We start from the raw sequence: 23,878 nt of genomic DNA, 5'->3' as shown, positions 1-23,878 counted from the left end.
ACTATGACGGAGAAGTTCTTCATGAACTTTTGATAGTAATTTGCAAAGCCTAAGAATTTCTGCAATCTTTTAAAATTAATAGGTTGCACTCAATCAAGGACGGCTTGTACCTACTGATGCAGGACAGCCGGCGGCTTTGCACCATCACCGGGCTGGGACCAGGGCACGACGGGGTACGTGGACCCTAGGTCAGGGAGTAGCTTCAGGCAACCTGACAATTCACCCGACGAGACAGAGCCTTCAAGATCCGTTCTCCACTCGCTCAAGAATCGGGGTACTAGCGCAACGAGGGGGATAGGACTTTCCACCAAAACGTTCCAGAAAATCCCAAGCATGAACCCTGAGAGCAAGCCCCTCGAGCCTCTGTGGATCCGGATCCAAGCAGCCCGCCTGCTGACGTGGGGGCGGCACAACATCACAAAGTTTAATCTGCCCAAATTCTAGAGTAAGGTAATCTTCTCTGATGAGCCTAATTTTCAGCTTTGCCCAATAGTTGGTTGTCTAATGGTTAGACGGAGACCTGGAGAGGCATACAAGCCACAGTATCTTGCTCCCACTGTGTAATTTGGTGGAGGATCGGTGATGATCTGGGGATGCTTCAGCAAGGCTGGAATTGGCCTCATGTAAGGTAATCCTGGAAAAACAGTTGCTTCCTTCGGTACTCCACCTTACCACACACCACGGGTGGCGTCACGAACTTTAACTATGCAACCCCCCTGTAAATACATTCCCCCCCCCTTTAATTGGAGTGGCCTCACGTCCCCCGAGCCGGACGCCCCTTGAGCCGCCGCGGATCCAGATCCGAGCAGCCCGGCTGCTGACTCGGGGGTGTCACATATGCATGAGAAATAATTTCAGATTCTTAGAACCTTTGGTCACTACACTTTAAAATCCTTTTTTTTTCTTTTAGAAATGAATTCTTATACTTGAAACGCTGAATGATAACAGGACCAGAACGACTACAGTACAAGCAAAAGCAAGCAGATGCGCCAAGTTCAGTTCTCTCATTGGATGGACTCTCTACAGACTCCCATTTGCATAGGCTCACCTGTGTTCACTGAATGAGAGGAAGAAGTCACTGGAACATCTTTAAATGTTTCTTTATCCTTTAAACGTCTGTACAAATGAACAGCCAATGACATAGCTTCCTCTAGAGACATCGGGGAGGTACTGTAAGCCATCATGTCTTTAATCTGGCTAGAAAGTCCCAGGAAAAACTGACTCCGGAGAACTGGGTCATTCCAGGAGATTTCCACTGTCCAACGTCTGAATTGAGAGCAGTAGTCCTCCACTTTATGATTTCCCTGAACCAACAAGCAGATCATAGACTCAGCAACTGCAACCTTATCGGGGTCATCATAAATAAGACAAAGTGTAGAAGAAAAAATCAAAATGCCCATGCCTGAAGATCCCCATGGAGCAAAGACCGAACAATATACGCACGCTGACATTCTCCTCCAGAGGAAACAGGACAAAGGCGAAAATACAGTATACAAGAGGAAAGAAAACTTGAAAAGTTACTTGGTTCCTCATCAAAGCAGTCTGGTAATTTGACCTTAGGCTCAGAAGAGTCCTTCGGTTTGCTGAATTCTCTGTAGCAGTGGAAGGTGCATGTTGTTGATGTAGCAGCACCTCCCCCATCTTCAAAGATTATGACCGTAGATACACGGCCAAGACGTCCACAGAAGCCATAATGACTTCTCATCACAAACAAAATGGAGTGGGCTTGTTAAAATGTTATGCACTGGTAGTAATTTACCTGGGAAACTAGGGCCTATCTCTGAACTGACACACCTGACCTAACCAGTTCCAAGACTGACTAAAGTTCCTCGCTGTGTAGTCCCTAAGGTCCCCTGCATGGGCTGGAATAACCCTAACCACGAGACTAGGAGATGACATCTCGGATCTTGCTTCCTAATCGGCCATTGAGTGTTCATCGTACCACCTAAGGAGCCATGGACATTGGCAGAGCATTATAACCTTAAATCCAGAAGGAGTGTAGAGATAGAAAAGATCCCTTAGTGAGAAAACATAAACCACAAAAATAAAGTGAAATAGTGAAGTACTACTGCTAGAAAGAAAAGCCTCCTACTGCTTAGCTAAAAGTAGCAGAAAGGGATAGGATAGACAGAAGAAACAGCAAAGATAAATAACCTATAGCCGCACCCACAATGTGTAAGGGCAGACTAAATTAACAAATGAAAACATCTGCTGTCCAAAAAAGAATGAAAGAGAAGTAAAAGATAGTCAGCACCCAGACAAACTGATCGAATCTTGAGGCATGACATTTCCTTTTTGATGATGTTTTGGTTGAGAATCCTAGTACATGTGTGACGCCCCTGGACTACCAGGTCATCACAGGGTTCTGCACAAACTGCCCTTCCATGCAGTATTCAAGTCGCTCGTGGTTCTGGGTCCCTATCTTAAAGTGTTGCCTCCAACAGCAAATCAAATCCCAGATACACACTGCACCACACCCACCAGGCACACCAGTGGATGGCTTGAACGGAATATAGTTGCCCACCTGGGGGGTCAGGGAGGAGAGGTGAGGAGTGTAATCAGTGAGTGAAGTGAAGGAGTGGAGAAATGAAGTAGCCCTCGAGCTGAGAGGAGGTTGGGAGTGGTGACTCCCAGGAGAAGCTGTCTAGGTTGCAGACGGTGGTCTGGACCTAGAGGAGTTGGACCTACGGTCGCAGGGGATTGCGGCTAGGTTCCTGGACCTGTCAAGGAGGATCGTCAGCAGCCTGGTCCTATCAGCGGTCCGGGACCGAAGGCACGGCGAGGTACATGGACCCTAGATCAGAGAGAAGCTTCAGGCAACCCGGCAATTAACCTGAGGAGAACACAGCCTTTATGATCTGTTCCCACCTGTTCCAGAATCGGGGCACTAGCGCAACGAGGGGGATAGAGCCTTTCGAACAAGTAACCCAAGAAAATCCCAAGCGTGAGCCCTAAGAGCATGCTTCTACACTTAGCCACAGCGGGGAGCGGGGCCCGGCAAGTTTCAGGCTACTGGGCCACTACATTGAAGTTTTGTGAACTTTGTGCCAGGAGACAGGTCTCGGATCACCAGGCAACACTGTAGGGGACTGGACCCGGACGAGCTCCCCTCTGAGAGACAACGGCAGTCAGAGACTTGGTTTACCCGGTTGTCAGCGTCTGCTTAATGACTGAGTGAGTACCTGAGTGACCCCTGCATCCCACGGCATCCCACTGAGTCCCAGGGCCTTCCACTACCCGTGGAGGGCAACGACACCTTGCTGCCCCACTCCACCACCCTGGGTACTCCCATCGGCAGTGACAGTATCCCTTCATTACCGTACACCATGGGTGGCGTCACGAACTATAACTCCCCTGTAAATAACTCCCCCCTTACATTTAGAGTGGCCCAAAGCCCCCGGGTCAGGAGACCCTCGAGCCACAAGTAATCACACGGATCCGAATGGTTCGATCCGCTGCAGGGCTGGCACACATGCTGCGATACTCAAACAAAGCGTCATCAAAGCAGTGTCAGAATACCCAATGTGCAGAGACCAGTGATGCTAGTCTCTGCATGTCGTGAAGTATTCTCAGATCGCTCTGTCGATACGCTCTGCTCTGATGCCCTCTCATTATTGGTGATATGAGCCAGCAACAGAGAGAACACTGTCATTGTGCACATTGCACATGAACAGAGCAGGGACCAGACCAGACCCTGAAACTAGCGTCACGTAATGATGCTTCATTTCAGAGAGGTGGCAGAGGCTGCTGTAGAAATCGCAACCTCTGCCCCCTGATGATGCTTTGTTTGAGTATCCCAGCATGCCCCGGGATTCTCAACAAAGCATCATCAATAAGTTAGATACTGTAGTGAGGGAAGGATAAGGAAGTTTTAATTCTAGAATACTAGAAAATAGTTTAGATTATGACACTAAATAAATAAACTTACATTGCCTTCGGACACCCTTTACAGGTTTACTTGATACATGTCCACAGTTAATAATTCTGATTGAAGAATTTTACTAAATTCACTATGAACTGTAAAATGATGATACAGTCATAATAATATGTACAACCTACACTAGCTTAAAAATAATCACAAACACATAAAAAGAAAAATTACATATAAATATAGTATATTATTTTTACTTACCGAGTGGGAATTTCTGGATGGTTGACAACCCTGATATAAGGATTGCATGCCGGTTTACGCTTAATCCCTGTAACAATGGCCCCTAACCTTTAGCTTTCCAGCTGCTGGAAAACTATTACTCCCAACATTCAACGACAGCCTGTGCTGCGTGTGAGTTAAGGGGCACCTACACAATAATAGAATAAAAAAAAAAAACAACAACAACAATATTCAGGGAAGCAGTAGGACTAAAACGACAGCAAAAACTGGCCACTTTTGACCTGGTGACAGGTCCTCTTTAAAGAAGAAAGTTCACAAAGTTTTCATGTTGAACTGCACACGTGATGTAATAGTGGCTGCTGAGCAGATTGAAACGTTTTGGTTTTTTTTAATTTAGCCTCTCCTTTGTAATTATTAGCAATCAATGTATTTGGCATCTAATCAGTTCATTTTCATTAACCCCGAGTGGATGTTATCAGATAGTTTTGTTTTTTTGGGGGGGAGTGGACAGACAGCAACACACAGGAACAAAAGAACACACCCCATCACAGCTTAGAGCTGTTTTCTTAGTATGTGAGATATAAGGATAGAGCCATGGTCTCCTGGGCTAACCTCCTGCATGATTAGAAAGCGATGGCAGTAGAGCACAGATAAGGTCCCAGCTGTCAGTATAAAGGTAGGGGCAGCACAGCTGAATTTAGCTATGTCACATTGTAAAAACCTCTATCAGTTCTCCTCCTTTTATTCCACTCGGCAGCCACTTTTAAATCGTGTGCACATCAACATGAAAAATTTGGTCAAAGGTTCTCTTTAACTACTTCATGACATGTGATGTACAGTTATGTCACATGTCGTGTCCCTGACTATGATGTGGGCTCGCTCCGCCTGTGGCTATTATACTGTTAATTTCTGCTATCAATTTCTCTAACAGCAGCAATTACCATGTGCCGGGAGGATGATGCATCATAGGCATGCCTCCACGTGATTATGGGGCTCTGATTGTTTGTCAAGACAATCAGGGGTTTGCTAAAGTGAAGACCCCCATGCATGCCGTTATGCTACTCCTGCGAAAGTCAGCCTGTAGCTGGTGTTCATAGGAGACCATGATTTTTGCCATACATACACAGCTATGTATAGCACAAACAATCAGATGATCTCAAGTTCAAGTCCCCTAAGATGACTAACAAACATCGAAGAAAGTGAAAAATAATTTCTAAAAAACACAAAAGATCAAATCACCCTCTTTCTCCCCCACTAAAAGTAAAGCAATTAAAAAAAAACAACAGACAAATATTTAATATCACTGTGTTTGTAAAAGTCTGAGCTATCAAAATATAACATGAAATAATTTGATCGGTAAACGGCGAAGTGAGAAAACAAAATCAAAAAGCCAGAATTACTTTTTTGGCTGCTGCAATAAAAAGCAATAAGAGGTGAACAAACATCAAATCTACCCCAAAATGGTATCAGAGAAAACATTGTCTCAGGGCACAAGAAACAAGCCCTCCCGAAAATTGAAAACATTATCGAACTTGGAAAATGGTGACACAAGTGTGACGCCCTGGCCGGGCCAGGTAGTCACAGATAGGCCCCTGCACTACAACTGTCCCTCACAGGTGACATCAGCCAACCTTTAAAACCCTAGTCACCCCCATCAGGGTTAGATGGACACACCAGGGGGTGGAACAAGGCGGTTGGAAGACACCCACCAAGAAGTCTAGACAGCCGGGGGGTGGGAAAGTAGTCAGTTCAGTTTAGAGTTCAAGTTGGAGAGGAGTGTGGGCTGGAGCTGTGTGCAGCTCCAGCAGAGGTGAATACCCCAAATTGAACGGCACCAGGGTAGGAGCCCTGGTGCCTTTGGCTAGGAGGCAGACGGCGGTCTCCGTCTGCAGGAGCCGGGAAGATGGCTCGGTGGAACCGAGGTGGACCAGGAAAGGATAGTGGCCCGCCGGTACCGACCCGGGGAACCGACTCGTAAACCGGAGTACACAGGGGGTACTCGGACCCTGAAGCCAAGTCCAGAAGCTACTGGAACTGGTTAATTCACCGATTGAGGCCAGGACTAGAGGTCCTGTCCCACCCAAAGTCCCTATTAAAAGACAACAGCCCACCGAGGGGGATAAAAGGCCACCGCCAGGGCTCAGAGATCCCACGGGCCAGCATCTGCGGGCAAGGGCTCCTTAGGCCACATCCAGCCGGGAGCGGACTCCTGAAGTTGCAAGCACAGGCAGTCCACAATTACACAAAGGTGCAGGAGAAAGAAAGAGACCACCAGCCGGGTGGGGGACCAGAACGCAGCCGGCTGCGGGCACCGACCACCATCACCTTGGTTTACCAGAGACTCGTGTGTTTCCTTCAATAGTGAGTACACCAGTACCCTGCGGTCGCCCACCTCCCTGCACCAATCCCCAACGGGTCCCGGGGTCACCATCCCTGCCCATGAAGGGGTTAACAACTTGCTGCATAACATCTCCCACGGGTGCCCCGTCACTGCAGCGGTGGTGTCCAACCTCACCACATACCGTGGGTAGTATTACGAACTTAATACGGCTCAGCCCGTACATATACGTCCTACATCCACCACTACAAACCCCCCCCCCCTTTTGATCGAAGTGACCGCGAGACCCCTGGGGCCGGAGATCCTCGAGCCACCCACAGAAGGTCCGGAATATTTTTTCACCACTTAAATTAAAAATACTATACATGTTTGGTATCTGCGTACTTGTACTGACCTGGACAATCATATTACCAGGTTAGTTGCACCATAGAGTGAACATGGTAAACAAAAAACCCAAAAAAACGAATGCGGAATTACACCTTTTTGGGAATTCCAATTCACTTGGATTTTTTTTTCACATTTTTTTTGTACATCACATGACAAAATGAATGATGTAATTAAAACGTACAAATTGTTTCACAAAAAAAACAAGCCCCCATATGGCTATGTGGATAGAAAAATAAAAAAGTTATGGCTCATGATAAAAGGTGATTAAAAAAAATTACAAAAATGGAAATTTGACCGGTCGTAAAGGGGTTAAGTAAAAGAAATGCTAAGAAGTTAGTTCAACTTTTTAAATACTTTAAATGTTATTTACAATATACTCACAACATCCTACCCCCCCCCCCCCATCCCCGGGTCAGTATTAAGCGTGTAACCAGCATTATATAACATGTAGTTGCACTATATAGTTATCATTATGTGGCACTGCTGACACTTTACAGGTATGGTGTTTAGACTACTGTATGGAAGTGTTATTTGATAAAGTCGTTTGGTCACTATGCTGGATGATGTTAATATATAAGCACTAAGGTATTGATCAAGGCCAGGCATAATCAACAAAGGAAAGTTTCTAAAAACAGCATATGATTCCCTAGCTCTGTAGCTCCCATCATAGAACATCTCCAAAAATGGTTTAATTTCTCTAAGGCTGGAGTCACACACAACGGTATTGTGTCTCACATGAGGATCGCATCTTGCTGTCCGGACTGGCCGGCGGCTCTCCTGATCCGAGCTTGACAGCCTCATATATTTCTATGCAGCTCTCGCTCTCAGGTCAGGAGAGCCGCCGGCCAGTTCAGGCAGTGCAATGCAATCCTTGCGCGAGTCATATAACCGTGTGACCCCAGCCAAATTACACCAGTAATTGTGAGCTATACAATTAAAGCCCGCTTTACACACTACAATATATCTTACAATGTGTCGGCGGGGTCACGTCGTAAGTGACGCACATCCGGCATCGTAAGGTACATTGCAGTGTGTAACAGCTACGTGTGATTGCGATTGAACGGTAAAACGTTCATCGCATGCACGTCGTTCATTTCTCATGAATTGAACGTCAGATTGTTCATCGTACCCGGGGTAGCACACATCGCAGTATGTGACACCCCAGGAACGATGAACAGATCTTACCTACGTCCTGCGGCTCCCGGCCAGCAATGCGGAAGGAAGGAGGTGGGCGGGATGTTTACGTCCCGCTCAGCTCCGCCCCTCCGCTTCTATTGGCCAGCTGCCGCATGACGTCGCTGTGACGCCGAACGTCCCTCCCACTCCAGGAAGTGGATGTTCGCCGCCCACATCGAGGTCGTATGGACAGGCAAGTACGTGTGACGGGGGGTTACTCGTATGTGCGGAACGTTCAACAAATTGAACGTGCCGCACATACGATGGGGGCGGTTACGATCGCATACGATATCGTATGCAGAATCGTAACATGTAAAGCAGGCTTAAGAAAATCAGTCCAGTACATGCAATATATTATACTGCAGAGAGCTGCTTTTCAGATGCCAGTGTGTCCCTAAAAATACTAGTTGCACATTACAGGTATATGTACACGTTACACAGTGAAATCCACCACCAGGGATTGGTGGATATTTATTCGAGAATTCCTCTGATGTTCAATTTTTCTCAGTTCCACTGTTTCCATTTAAAATGGAAACGACTCAGTGGTTAACACTATTTGGTGACTCAGTGGTTAGCACTGTTGCTTTGCAGGGCCGGGGTCCTGGGTTCAAATCCCACCAAGGATAACATCTGCAAGGAGTTTGTATGTTCTCCCTGTGTTTCTGTGGTTTTCTTCTGGTTTCCTTCAACTACTAAGTGATAGGGAATTAGATTGTGAGCCCCAATGGGGACAGGGATGATAATGTCTGTAAGGTGCAGTGAAATAGGATGCCCACGTGTGTCTGCCTTTCTTGACATGCTCCATGTAATGCTATACCCAGGTTTGGTCGGCACATACCTTTCACTTCTTTAGTGGTCCTTACGTCTTCGGATACTCTTCTAATGGAGCTCATTAATGTGTTAAGGTCTGACCGGTGAACCTCACAGCGTATAAAATACTCCAAATCTGAGCTTGCTCCACTTCCCTTCTTTCCAGGCCGAGTCTCCATATGCTGGATCTTGGCTTCAAATGTCTGCGAAAAATTACCAATATTTCAAGATATAACTATTCTAGTCAGAAGCGTTGTAGTTAATGATGAGCGAGCTCTGCGATGCTCAGGTGCTCAATACTCGTAACCAGCAGCTGGATACTAGTATCCGAGTATAATGGAAGTCAATGGGGGATGCAAGTATTTTTACGGAAGATTTCACAGAAAAATACTCGAGTTCCCCAGTGACTTCCATTATACTTGGATACTAGAGTTGTGCTCATCGGAGTGTCCAACTGCTCTTTACGAGTACCAAACACTTGACCATGGTAGTGTTTGGTCATCATTAACAGTAATGTTTCAATCATGCAAAAAAAGAATGAAGAACTCTGTCTTCTTCATAGAAAACAATGGAGCAAAACGACCCAATAGAAGTAACACCCCATTGTGGGGTATAAGCGAACCTTGTGTTGTACTCCTCACCATAGCCCTCCAGTGGAGTGAATATGGCCAAGGAACTTGGTGGAAATTGCTCTGTTATTCTAACTCTTCTCTCTGGCTCTAGCTCCTCCCTCTGCCTCTAGCTCCTTCCTCTGTCTCTAGCTCCTTCCTCTGTCTCTAGCTCCTTCCTCTGCCTTTAGCTCTTCCCTCTGCCTCTAGCTCCTCCCTCTGCCTCTAGCTCCTCCCTCTGCCTCTAGCTCCTCCCTCTGCCTCTAGCTCCTCCCTCTGCCTCTAGCTCCTCCCTCTGCCTCTAGCTCCTCCCTCTGCCTCTAGCTCCTCCCTCTGCCTCTAGCTCCTCCCTCTGCCTCTAACTCCTGCCTTTAGCTCCTCCCTCTGTCACTAGCTCCTCCCTCTGCCTCTAGCTCCTCCCTCCTCCTGTCATCATAGAATCTCTTCAGCACCAACAGTCATCTCCTATTTCAATAATAGGAAATTTTTCCCTGAATACAGATTTTACCTCAGAATTGAGAATTTTGATGATGACTGATCAATTCTGTCAGAAAGAAGCAGATTTCTTTGATAAGATATATTACAAAGTTGGTTATTTTACTGTCTACTATTGATTTATGAAATAAAAATGAAAATACCTAATACACTATAAAGGCTGGTACCGGGCAAAGATAAAATAACCTCTGGCGGCAGAGGCTAGGGAAGTGCCCGGTCACGCCCATTGCATATAACACTTTATTTGCATATGAATGAAAATGCTAATTACCTGGGAATGCAGCAACAGACAGAAGATATAAAACTGTCAATGGATTTACATTTTAATCATCTAAATACTCATATATGCAGTTGGGGGGTTGATCTTACTGACAGAATCCCTTTAATGCTAAAAAATGTAACTTATTTTGGCAAAATAGTTAGGCCAAGCAGGGTACCCACCATTAAAGATACTAGTTGCTCAGGCACTTGGCACTGGAGCATGGATTACCATTTTCTTAAATGATTTCAGTTGCAATGTGTACTGGTTTAGGCAGGGGTTTGGCAGTAATAAACTTGTTTTCACCCAGCAGAATATCTTTTTGGAGAAGTTAAGTAATTTTCTAAAGCCAAGCTTTACAGAAGGCAAGGGTTAATAGAGCCACATATTGTGCCGGTGCTTGAGGCGGTGAAGTGCTGCTCCTGCTGCCCTATTTGTGTGGCAGGTATCTGCACATCAATGCATTAACGCTAATGTGACAGCGCTGATCGCATTACCACAGCGGGGGCAGCAGCAGATAGCTGGCACATCCACAGGGAAATTACATTACCACTGTCTGTCTCCCAATCCCAGCCAGAGGGCACATCACGGAGCATCTCGGGGACAACGCAGAATATCGTACACCCCAAGAGTCACATCTCCTTCTCCGAGCAGCGACGCTATGTGTGGTACCAGGATGTTCATCAGCTTCTCTTTCCTACTCTTGATTGTATCTAAACACTTTCTTTTGATTTGAGTTCACTTCTTTTATTTTATTTTTCAGAACTCCCATACAGATGAATAGGGAGAGCGGCACATGAGCCGAAGCAATGACCGAAGCATGCTATGGGACCCGGCACATGAGCCGAAACAATGACCGAAGCACACTATGGGGCCCAGCACATGAGCCGAAGCAATGACCGAAGCACACTATGGGACCCGGCACATGAGCCGAAGCAATGACCGAAGCATGCTATGGGGCCCGGCACATGAGCCAAAGCAATGACCGAAGCACACTATGGGGCCCGGCACATGAGCAGAAGCAATGACCGAAGCACACTATGGGGCCCGGCACATGAGCCGAAGCAATGACCAAAGCATGCTATGGGACCCGGAACATGAGCCAAAGCAATGACCGAAGCACACTATGGGGCCCAGCACATGAGCCGAAGCAATGACCGAAGCACACTATGGGACCCGGCACATGAGCCAAAGCAATGACCGAAGCATGCTATGGGACCCGGAACATGAGCCAAAGCAATGACCGAAGCACACTATGGGACCCGGCACATGAGCCAAAGCAATGACCGAAGCACACTATGGGGCCCGGCACATGAGCCGAAGCAATGACCGAAGCATGCTATGGGGCCCGGCACATGAGCCGAAGCAATGACCGAAGCACACTATGGGGCCCAGCACATGAGCCAAAGCAATGACCGAAGCACACTATGGGGCCCGGCACATGAGCCAAAGCAATGACCGAAGCATGCTATGGGACCCGGAACATGAGCCAAAGCAATGACCGAAGCACACTATGGGGCCCAGCACATGAGCCGAAGCAATGACCGAAGCACACTATGGGACCCGGCACATGAGCCAAAGCAATGACCGAAGCACACTATGGGGCCCGGCACATGAGCCGAAGCAATGACCGAAGCATGCTATGGGGCCCGGCACATGAGCCGAAGCAATGACCGAAGCACACTATGGGGCCCGGCACATGAGCCGAAGCAATGACCAAAGCATGCTATGGGACCCGGAACATGAGCCGAAGCAATGACCAAAGCATGCTATGGGACCCGGAACATGAGCCAAAGCAATGACCGAAGCACACTATGGGGCCCAGCACATGAGCCGAAGCAATGACCGAAGCACACTATGGGACCCGGCACATGAGCCAAAGCAATGACCGAAGCATGCTATGGGGCCCGGCACATGAGCCAAAGCAATGACCGAAGCATGCTATGGGGCCCGGCACATGAGCCAAAGCAATGACCGAAGCACACTATGGGACCCGGCACATGAGCCAAAGCAATGACCGAAGCATGCTATGGGGCCCGGCACATGAGCCAAAGCAATGACCGAAGCACACTATGGGGCCCGGCACATGAGCCAAAGCAATGACCGAAGCACACTATGGGGCCCGGCACATGAGCCGAAGCAATGACTAAAGCACACTATGGGGCCCGGCACATGAGCCGAAGCAATGACCGAAGCACACTATGGGGCCCGGCACATGAGCCGAAGCAATGACCAAAGCATGCTATGGGACCCGGAACATGAGCCAAAGCAATGACCGAAGCACACTATGGGGCCCAGCACATGAGCCGAAGCAATGACCGAAGCACACTATGGGACCCGGCACATGAGCCAAAGCAATGACCGAAGCATGCTATGGGACCCGGAACATGAGCCAAAGCAATGACCGAAGCACACTATGGGACCCGGCACATGAGCCAAAGCAATGACCGAAGCACACTATGGGGCCCGGCACATGAGCCGAAGCAATGACCGAAGCATGCTATGGGGCCCGGCACATGAGCCGAAGCAATGACCGAAGCACACTATGGGGCCCAGCACATGAGCCAAAGCAATGACCGAAGCACACTATGGGGCCCGGCACATGAGCCAAAGCAATGACCGAAGCATGCTATGGGACCCGGAACATGAGCCAAAGCAATGACCGAAGCACACTATGGGGCCCAGCACATGAGCCGAAGCAATGACCGAAGCACACTATGGGACCCGGCACATGAGCCAAAGCAATGACCGAAGCACACTATGGGGCCCGGCACATGAGCCGAAGCAATGACCGAAGCATGCTATGGGGCCCGGCACATGAGCCAAAGCAATGACCGAAGCACACTATGGGGCCCGGCACATGAGCCGAAGCAATGACCAAAGCATGCTATGGGACCCGGAACATGAGCCGAAGCAATGACCAAAGCATGCTATGGGACCCGGAACATGAGCCAAAGCAATGACCGAAGCACACTATGGGGCCCAGCACATGAGCCGAAGCAATGACCGAAGCACACTATGGGACCCGGCACATGAGCCAAAGCAATGACCGAAGCATGCTATGGGGCCCGGCACATGAGCCAAAGCAATGACCGAAGCATGCTATGGGGCCCGGCACATGAGCCAAAGCAATGACCGAAGCACACTATGGGACCCGGCACATGAGCCAAAGCAATGACCGAAGCATGCTATGGGGCCCGGCACATGAGCCAAAGCAATGACCGAAGCACACTATGGGGCCCGGCACATGAGCCAAAGCAATGACTGAAGCACACTATGGGGCCCGGCACATGAGCCGAAGCAATGACTAAAGCACACTATGGGGCCCGGCACATGAGCCGAAGCAATGACCGAAGCACGCTATGGGGCCCGGCATATGAGCCAAAGCAATGACCGAAGCATACTATGGGGCCCGGCACACGAGCCGAAGCAATGACGACTGAAGCATGCTATGGGGCCCGGCACATGAGCCAAAGCAATGACGACTGAAGCATGCTATAGGGCCCGGCACATGAGCCAAAGCAATGACTACTGAAGCATGCTATGGGGCCCGTCACATAAGCCAAAGCAATGACCGAAGCACACTATGGGACCCGGCACATGTGCCAAAGCAATGACCGAAGCATGCTATGGGGCCCGGCACATGAGCCAAGCAATGACCGAAGCATGCTATGGGGCCCGGCACATGAGCCGAAGCAATGACCAAAGCACGCTATGGGGCCCGGCACATGAGCCGAAGCAATGACCGAAGCCCACTATGGGGCCCAGCACATGAGCCAAAGCAATGACTGAAGCATACTATGGGGCCCGGCACATGAGCCAAACCAATGACGACTGAAGCATGCTATGGGGCCCGGCATATGAGCCAAAGCAATGACCGAAGCACACTATGGGGCCCGGCACATGAGCCAAAGCAATCACCAAAGCATGCTATGGGGCCCGGCACACGAGCCGAAGCAATGACGACTGAAGCATGCTATGGGGCCCGGCACATGAGCCAAAGCAATGACGACTGAAGCATGCTATGGGGCCCAGCACATGAGCCAAAGCAATGACTACTGAAGCATGCTATGGGGCCCGTCACATAAGCCAAAGCAATGACCGAAGCACACTATGGGACCCGGCACATGTGCCAAAGCAATGACCGAAGCATGCTATGGGGCCCGGCACATGAGCCAAGCAATGACCGAAGCATGCTATGGGGCCCGGCACATGAGCCGAAGCAATGACTACTGAAGCATGCTATGGGGCCCGTCACATAAGCCAAAGCAATGACCGAAGCACACTATGGGACCCGGCACATGTGCCAAAGCAATGACCGAAGCATGCTATGGGGCCCGGCACATGAGCCAAGCAATGACCGAAGCATGCTATGGGGCCCGGCACATGAGCCGAAGCAATGACCAAAGCACGCTATGGGGCCCGGCACATGAGCCGAAGCAATGACTGAAGCACACTATGGGGCCCGGCACATGAGCCAAACCAATGACGACTGAAGCATGCTATGGGGCCCGGCATATGAGCCAAAGCAATGACCGAAGCACACTATGGGGCCCGGCACATGAGCCAAAGCAATGACCAAAGCATGCTATGGGGCCCGGCACATGAGCCGAAGCAATGACCGAAGCACACTATGGGGCCCGGCACATGAGCCGAAGCAATGACCGAAGCACACTATGGGGCCCGGCACATAAGCCAAAGCAATGACCAAAGCACGCTATGGGGCCCGGCACATGAGCCGAAGCAATGACCGAAGCACACTATGGGGCCCAGCACATGAGCCAAAGCAATGACTGAAGCATACTATGGGGCCCGGCACATGAGCCAAACCAATGACGACTGAAGCATGCTATGGGGCCCGGCATATGAGCCAAAGCAATGACCAAAGCATGCTATGGGGCCCGGCACATGAGCCGAAGCAATGACCGAAGCACGCTATGGGGCCCGGCATATGAGCCAAAGCAATGACCGAAGCACACTATGGGGCCCGGTACATGAGCCGAAGCAATGACCAAAGCACGCTATGGGGCCCGGCCCATGAGCCGAAGCAATGACCGAAGCACACTATGGGGCCCGGCACATGAGCCGAACCAATGACGACTGAAGCATGCTATGGGGCCCGGCATATGAGCCAAAGCAATGACCGAAGCATGCTATGGGGCCTGGCACATGAGCCGAAGCAATGACAAGCATACTATGGGGCCCGGCACATGAGCCAAAGCAATGACGACTGAAGCATGCTATGGGGCCTGGCACATGAGCCAAAGCAATGACCGAAGCAAACTATGGGGCCCGGCACATGAGCCAAAGCAATGATTGAAGCATGCAATGGGGCCCGACACATGAGCCGATGCAATGACCGAAGCACGCTATGGGGCCTGGCACATGAGCCGAAGCAATGACCAAAGCATGCTTTGGGGCCCGTTCTCGAAATAGATGAGTGTCCTATTAGCGGGTGATGCAGTGATAAAAATATAGAAATTTCAATTTAATGTAATATAAATATAATATAGGTCTCGTTGACCATCCAGCTTTTATTTTGTTTCTCTAGATTTCTGGTATCCAGAAAAATAAAGAACTGGAGGCTCAATGGCAATAGAACAACTCTGGGGTTATAGGGTTAACTAATGAGTAATCCCTGTATCATCTTTATGACATTTCTTACCTCAAACACTTTCAGAGTGCGGGATAAGGAAGATGGCTTGTTTCCTTTAAGGGAGAAGAGCAGGTTGACAATGGCCTTTCCATCCTTCTCTTCAAATACCAGGGGGTCAGTACATTCCCCAGCCTCTGCAGCTGCTGCTGCTGCCTCGCGTTCCTTCCGGGCATCTTCTATTAAACTCTGCCTTCTGCCCAAAAACCGCGGGGACTGAAAAGGTAACAATCACCGTGAGTGACAAGACTTAGAAAGGTATAGACTTCATCATCCAGTGAAGATTCTTTAAGGATTAATGGTGGCTAATATTTACAAACATATTTCATGATGAACCTCCTACCATGGATCCTGTCATTGAACATAATTACAGTTGTGGAGTTCTTTTTTTTCTCTAACATGAAGGCACTCAGATTTCTTCCTCTGGATCAACACTTTAGTTCAATAGGTGGATATGTGCCTTTTTCCATTCTACTATACATTTTATATTAGCCTCATCTATAAAGACATGGTCTTCTTCATTGTGGACATTATAGAGCAATGGGGGGGGGGGCATTATGAACCAGTGGGGGATATTATGGAGCACTGGGGGCATTATGGAGCTGTAAGGGATATTATGGAGTTGAGGGGACATTATGGAGCTATTGGGGACATTGTGATGCTATAGGGGACATTATGGAGCTGTAGGGGACATTATGGAGCTATGGTCGACATTATGAAGTTGTATGGGACATTATGAAGCTATTATGAATAATATGGAGCTATTTGGGACATTGTGGAGCAATGAGAAACATTAAGGGAGCTTTGGGTGAAATTATGGAGCTATGGAGGGACATTATAGAGCTATGAGGGACCTTATGGAGGTTTTCGGGACATTATGGAAAGGGGCAGTGAGGTGGGATTCTTTGTAGAAGGGCAGTGTGAGGGGATATTTTGGAGAGAGTCAGTATGAGCAGGGGCATTATTTAGAAAGACAGTTTGTGTGGGTCACATTATTGAAAGAGGTAGTGTCAGACAACATTATAGAGAATGGATGTGTGGGTGGATATTATAGGGAGGGGATGTGTGGGGGGATATTATAGAGAAGGGCACTGTGTGGGGGAGATATAAAAACAAGGGCTGTGTGTGGGAGAAATGTTCTGGAAAAAGACAATGTGTTGGAGGATATTATAAAAAGGGGTAGTTTGGGGGAGATATTCTAGACAGGGACAGTGTGTTGGGGAGATTTATATAGGAGCAATGTGTGAGGGAATATTTTGGAGAAGGGTAGTATGGGGGAGATATTATAAAGAGGGGCATTGTGGAGAAGAGCTTTGTGTGGGGAATATTATGGAAAGGAGTAGTGTGTGGGGGAGATATTATGGAGACGGGTATTGTGTGGGGGGATATTATGGAGATGGGTAGTGTAGGGGAGATATTACAGAGAGGGATAGTGTGGAGGGATATGATGAAGAGTGGCATTACGTAGATGGGTATTGTGTGGGGGATATTATGGAGAGGGACAGTGTGTGAGGGACATTATGGAGAGCTGCAATATGGGGGGAGAGTTTTGTGCAGGGAGCACAGTGAGGTAGAGCATGGGAGATATGTATGTGCTGTCAGTTGTTCTGATGCTGCATTCAAGTACTGATGGTCCTACTGGTTCCGCATACATGTGCTGACGGTGGTTCTGATCTTGTGCAATCCATAACATAGTTCCTAGCTATGTTGTGATTTAAATTCCTCAAAATGTAGAGATTTGAGGTAATGAAGAGAATTGGTGAGCGTCTACACCATAAACTTAGTGCAAGTTAGCATGTGTTCACTCTAATTTTTTATGTAGCAGAAACTCTCCAAATCCTCCTCAAATACTCGAAACTTGCTACTGGTGATGTATTAATGTATCAATAATGGTTCTGGTGACACATTCATGTACATACACCTTTAAAACTTTTACAGTCCTTGGAACTGGTTCAGTAAGGCGATGTGGCTCTTGGACCAAAAAAAATGTGCACTGTTGGTCTAGGGCTTTCCATACCGTAATATTCTTCAACCTGTGGTGTTGCAGAACTACAACGTCCAGTATGGCTTGAAAGCTGGAGTTTTGTTACATCTGGAAATCCACAGGTTGAAGACTCCTGTAAGGTTTCGTGCACATGGAATCTTTTTGTGGAGCATTTGGAGCAGAAACTGACAGGAAACATAAAGTTTTTGAGGTGCACACGCTGCTGAATTTTCTCTGGTGAAGCCACTTTCCGTTCAACTTCATTAAGAGAGCTGAGGGTTTCCAAGTGGAAGTCGCTTGAACAATGAACATAGTAACAAAAAATTAGACAGTTGAACTCTGTATTTCTAAGATATGTGTAACAATGAATATAGGAATATAGACATGCAATACTGCTATGAGAAACATGTAAAAATTGAGATACTTAGCACACAAAAATGACCAGTTTTCTGTGAGCCCAACAACCAATGCCAAGGTGACCTCTTATTGTTGGGTCTCTGCCTACTCTAATGCCTTTCTTTGGGTTAAAAAAAACAAAACTCAATTTATGAGCAGACAGGAACTTGCAAATAAAGAATTAAAGGCTAAAGACTAGAGCAGTAGTGTCTTTTTTGTTACTATGTTTCATGTTCGATATGCACCTGTTCACATTAGGAGGTGCCATCAGTCTTTTTCTGAAAAATGAACATGTTGCTTCTTTTAACCACTCTGAAACTCTGAAATAGGAAAAATAATTAACAAAACACTGCATATGTGCACAGCAATGTCGTTATTACATTGCTCTACATACTGTTCCGACACATTACAGACGGAATCCACCTGAAAAAGAAGCCATTTGCTCGTAGACATTTTGAGATTTGGAGAGTTTCCACTCAGTTTCAGCTTAGGTTCCCCTCCAAAATATTTGTGTGCACATCAGATAGTATTTTGCGTTTTTCAACATAAAGTCTCCTTCGGACAAATATATTTATAGGGACTATATTGTACCACTTTATCAATGAGAATATATTGTTTGCCCAATACAAGAGACTTCCAGATATCCGTCACTAAACAATGCTATTTATGGACATATTGCATTTAAAGTGTGTTTTCATTGAAGGCAAATTTTGATGATCTGATCATGCAGAAAAAGATACTTCTAATACCATATACAAGGGCCAAAACAAATTGTGACCTTTTAGGAATGAACATGACAATATCTGACATTAATTATACTTTTCAATAATGACTAAATGAATTTATAGAACTAATTGGAATTTCTAGTTTCTTTCCAGAAATAGCCAAGTTGCAGAAAATGGAAAGCGCAATAGGGTCTTAACCGATAAAAACACTTAAGCAATAAAAGAAGTCAACTCACCTATAGAGCCCAAAAGGTGCTCAGCTGCAGCTCCCCGAGGATGATAATTCAGTGTATAGGAGAGAAAAGGGATTTTTGCCGCGCTCACACCACAATGCTCGTATAGATTAAATTTATGTCTTTTTATTCCATGCAGGCACAGGTCAACGCGTTTCAAGGGACTCAGCCTTCTTCATCAGGACAGCAGACTAAATGAACATAAAAAAATATAAAAAAAACCCATAAAAAATATAAAAAAATGTTTATGTTCTTTCGGTCTGCTGTCCTGATGAAGAGGGCTGAGTCCCTTGAAACGCGTTGACCTGTACCTGCATGGAATAAAAAAGACATACATTTAATCTATCCGAGCATTGTGGTGTGAGCGCGGCAAAGATCCCTTTTCTCTCCTATACACTGAATTCTTTCCAGAAATGAAATATATGAAAAATAAGAAATGGGAATGTTGTATATTTAGACAATCAATTGGGAGAACAACCAAAAATGGCCAACCCAACCGAAAATGGTCTTGAAATTTGGTCTTCTCAAAAAGATGGTCAATGTACAGAGGATATAAGGAGATTGAAAATGCATCCAAATAAAATCTGGTCTGGATCAAAGATGTAATCCCATTTCAGACATTTTCCCTGACTCTTCTTTCCAGGCTGCTACATCTAATTCTCAGAAACTGTAAGAAGGGGACCTCTTTCTTGAGATATGAGCTGGTCCAAGGGATAGGACTCAAAACTATGAAACATCTATGTTTAGAGATTGAGTGGACCCATGGATGTTCGATTCGGCGGGTTCATCCGAACTTTAATTAAAGTTCAGTTTGGGACCCGGACTTGACCTGAACCCCAATGGAAGCTACTGATTGGGCAGTTCGTGTCTCTGCCGACATGCAGCGAGCCATAAACAGATCACTTCCAGGGGCGGGTGGGCCCGTTTTTTCCATTTTTTTTGGTGCACACTACATCTGATCATGCTGTTGTTACCCCCACTGTGAGCCGATCAAACACTGAAAGAAGCTCACACTGGGCTGAGCACCGAGCGTACCCGAGCACAGCGATATCTTGTGAGTGCTCATCATACGTAAAGCACCCGATCTCCGAATCCGAACTCTTTTTGTAAAGTCAGTGTTTGGTACAAACAACATACACCGAACCTCGGGTTCACTCATCTCTATCTATACTTTAAATCCCAAAAGAAAATCCTATAAAATCATCCCAAGACTTATTTTCAGGGTATGTCTTGTTTTTGGGGAAACACGGTGTTAAAATTTACAAGACCAGTAAGTTAAGTACAGATTCATATGTTAAAGAATTACAAAGTATCCTTATGAATTGGATGCTATATAGTCGATCTGATGGGATCCTATTTTTTTTGAGAACCTATTCCATAAAAGGAAACTGTCACCAGGTTTTTGCTCTCCCATCTGAGAGCAGCATAATGTAGTCACAGAGACCCTGATTCCAGTGATGTGTCACTTACTGAGCTGTTTGCTGTCATTTTGATATAATCAGTGTTTTCTCTGCTGCAGATCTAGCAGTTATGCAGAGCTCATGAATATGCTGGACTATCTGCAGCATGCCATGTAGTCCTCTAATGATAATCTACTGCTGATTAATCAGTGATTTTATCAAAACTACACTAAGCAGCCCAGTAAGTGACACATCGCTGGAATCAGGGTCTCTGCCTCTACGTTATACTGCTCTCAGATTAGGTGGCAAAAACTTGGTGACAGATTCCCTTTAATTAGGTGACTCTTATCCAACATACGGAAGAAACTAATACATACTATGTTTTGTTCCACAGAGAAAAAAAACCACTCGTCTGAGCAGCCTAATCAAATAACATTGCTCCTTGCGCTGTCTGTGTGATGTTATTGTTTTCAATGATAGCACCGGGACTTGACAATACGACCGTGTGAACTTGGCCAAGTGGCCTCCAAGATGATGCTATGTAGCTAAAGAAAATTGTGCTACAAAGTTACAAGTACATTTTCCATAGCAAAAATTGCGGCACAGCTAGAATTTATTGATATCTACTGTATAAGGTCATTTAAACTCAAAATCTTCCCATTCACAAGATTTTCCCCCCTCGTCCACCCTAATTTAGGCTCTATCAAAAATAAAGTAGAAAATGGGTGTTTGAGTATTGAACGCAAAACCACAGTTTTTGCCCAAAGGGTCTGTAACTTTAGCAACAGCTGTCAACAACCAGTGCAAAAGTAGCTGGGGCCTCATTTATAAAGATTGCCTCACAGTAAGATCATCTGGATGCCTATAGCCACCGCAGAAGAAACTGGTGACTTATCTATGAAGGTTGTCACACAGTAAGTTCATTCTTTTTGCCTATAGCCACTGCAGAAGAAACTGAGGACTCATATATAAAAATTGTCGCACAGTAAGATCGTTCTGGTTGTCTATAGCCACTGCAGACGTAACTGGAGCCCTATTTATGAGAATTGCCTCACAGTAAGATTGTTCTGGTTGCTTACAGCCAGTGCAGAAGTAACTGGGGTCTCATTTATGAGAATTGCCTCACCATAAGATCATTCAGGTTGCCTGGTGCCACTGCAGAAGTATCTGGAGCCTCATTTATGACTATTGCCTCACAGTAAGATTGTTCTGGTTGCCTATAGCCACTGCAGAAGTAACTGGGGTCTCAATTATGAAGATTGCCTCACAGTAAGATCATCCTGGTTTTCTACAGCAACTAGAGTGCAGCTTTTAGCATTGAAGCTGCTGACACAGTCTTTGCCCAAAAGGTCTTGAAGAATTAAAGCCACGGAACCCCAAGAGTCGCTCCCTAAAAGGGGTAGCAACCGTATAGTTGCTAAGACGGGGGTAACCTGTTAAGTCACTCTAAAGTCTGTAATTATAGGAACGGCTGTCAACAATCAGTGCAAAAGTAACTGGGGCCTCATTTATGAGAATTGCCTCACAGTAAGATCGTTCTGGTTGCCAATAGCCACTGCAGAAGTAACTGGGGCTTCATTTATGAAAATTGCCTCACAGTAAGATTATTCTGGTTCCCTATAGCCACTGCATAAGTATCTGGGGCCTTATTTATGAGAATTGCCTCACAGTAAGATTGTTCTGGTTGCCGATATCCACTGCAGAAGTAACTGGGGCCTCATTTATGAAAATTGCTTCACAGTAAGATTATTCTGGTTGCCTATAGCCACTGCAGAAGTATCTGGGGCCTTATTTATGAGAATTGCCTCACAGTAAGATTGTTCTGGTTGCCGATAGCCACTGCAGAAGTAACTGGGGCCTCATTTATGAAAATTGCTTCACAGTAAGATTATTCTGGTTGCCTATAGCCACTGCAGAAGTATCTGGGGCCTTATTTATGAGAATTGCCTCACAGTAAGATCGTTCTGGTTGCCGATAGCCACTGCAGAAGTAACTGGGGCCTCATTTATGAAAATTGCCTCACAGTAAGATTATTCTGGTTGCCTATAGCCACTTCAGAAGTAACTGGGGCCCCATTTATGAAAATTGCCTCACAGTAAGACTGTTCTGGTATTTCAATATTTTTATGCTTACAGCAGTCATTTAGGACTAGAAAAAGCCATGGCAGCTCTTTTCCAAAAACAGCACAAGACCTCTACCAGATTGTATTGCAACTCATCCCAATTCACTTTTGCAGAGCTGAGTTGCAATACTAGACACAACCTAGGGACCGAGGTGGCGCTATTTTTGTAAGAAAACAGCTGTATTTCCCCGATCCTGTATAACTGTTTTAATGAAAAACGTAGTACAATTTTATATGTCAAAATATGGCCTTTTAAATTTGACCATGAAGAATTATATGGCACAATAGATGGACCATATATATATATATATATATATATATATATATATATATATATATATATATATATATATATTAATGAGGACCGTAATAAAAGAATAAAGCTTTTTTCTTACATATATTATTGTGGTTATATATATATATATATATATATATATATATATATATATATATAAAGCTTTATTCTTTTATTATGGTCCCCATAAATAATGATCAAGAACTAAATTTCACCGAAGACTATATGTTACATCAGTCTTGTAGATTATACAATCATATATACAACATTTTACATTCGAGAGCAACCACAATCTACTGGGACAATACATCCATGCATAAAAAGAATAATAAGTAAAAGTAAACTGTAATCTAAGTTACATGCACAAAGGGGAAGACTACACAGAGCACGGAAAGTAAAGTTTGAGTCTTCTTACCAGAATAGCCTCAGCCTGTCTGGGATCCAGCTCAGAGACAGCCCTTCTGAAGCTTTTCCCAGCAGATCCGGAGATGTTTGGCGTTGGCATCACTACTCTTTGTAGAAGTGTGTTCCCTGCACCTGCTCCAAGCCCAGGCTTTTATAATGCAAGTCTGACGTCACTGCTCCCCCCCACCACAACATCTCAGCCTGAGGGAGGAGGACAGACAGTGGTCCTTCACCACATCTCCCTCAGATTCAGCCCGAGTAACCTGCAGAGCATCACTTGATTTCTAAAGCGGGCTTTACACGCTACGACATCGCTAATGCGGAGTCGTTGGGGTCACGGAATTCGTGACGCACATCCGGCCGCATTAGCGATGCCGTTGCGTGTGACATCGATTAGCGATTTTGCATCGTTGCAAAACAGTGCAAAATCGCTAATCGGCGACACGGGGGTCCATTCCCAATTATCGTTACTTCAGCAGTA

The 23,878-nt window shown here is 46.2% G+C and overlaps 1 protein-coding gene across 1 annotated transcript in view; it reads right to left on the bottom strand.

The window, feature by feature from the left end:
* Positions 1 to 23,511, bottom strand: part of TH (tyrosine hydroxylase) — a 54,146-nt gene extending 30,635 nt beyond the window's left edge. Inside the window, exons 1-3 of the mRNA XM_075326990.1 lie at positions 23,408 to 23,511; positions 15,850 to 16,053; positions 8,851 to 9,025 (exon numbers count right to left, since the gene is read on the bottom strand). Coding sequence (XP_075183105.1) covers positions 8,851 to 9,025; positions 15,850 to 16,053; positions 23,408 to 23,497 — 469 coding nt within the window. The 5' untranslated portion in view covers positions 23,498 to 23,511. The remainder of the gene's footprint in view (positions 1 to 8,850; positions 9,026 to 15,849; positions 16,054 to 23,407) is intronic.
* Positions 23,512 to 23,878: the final 367 nt, after the last annotated feature.

The sequence above is a fragment of the Anomaloglossus baeobatrachus genome, chromosome 10 (assembly GCF_048569485.1).
Source record: "Anomaloglossus baeobatrachus isolate aAnoBae1 chromosome 10, aAnoBae1.hap1, whole genome shotgun sequence".
In the NCBI taxonomy this organism is placed as follows: domain Eukaryota; kingdom Metazoa; phylum Chordata; class Amphibia; order Anura; family Aromobatidae; genus Anomaloglossus; species Anomaloglossus baeobatrachus.
The sequence above is the reverse complement of the archived record's forward strand: the minus strand, read 5'-3'. Positions and strand labels throughout refer to the sequence as shown.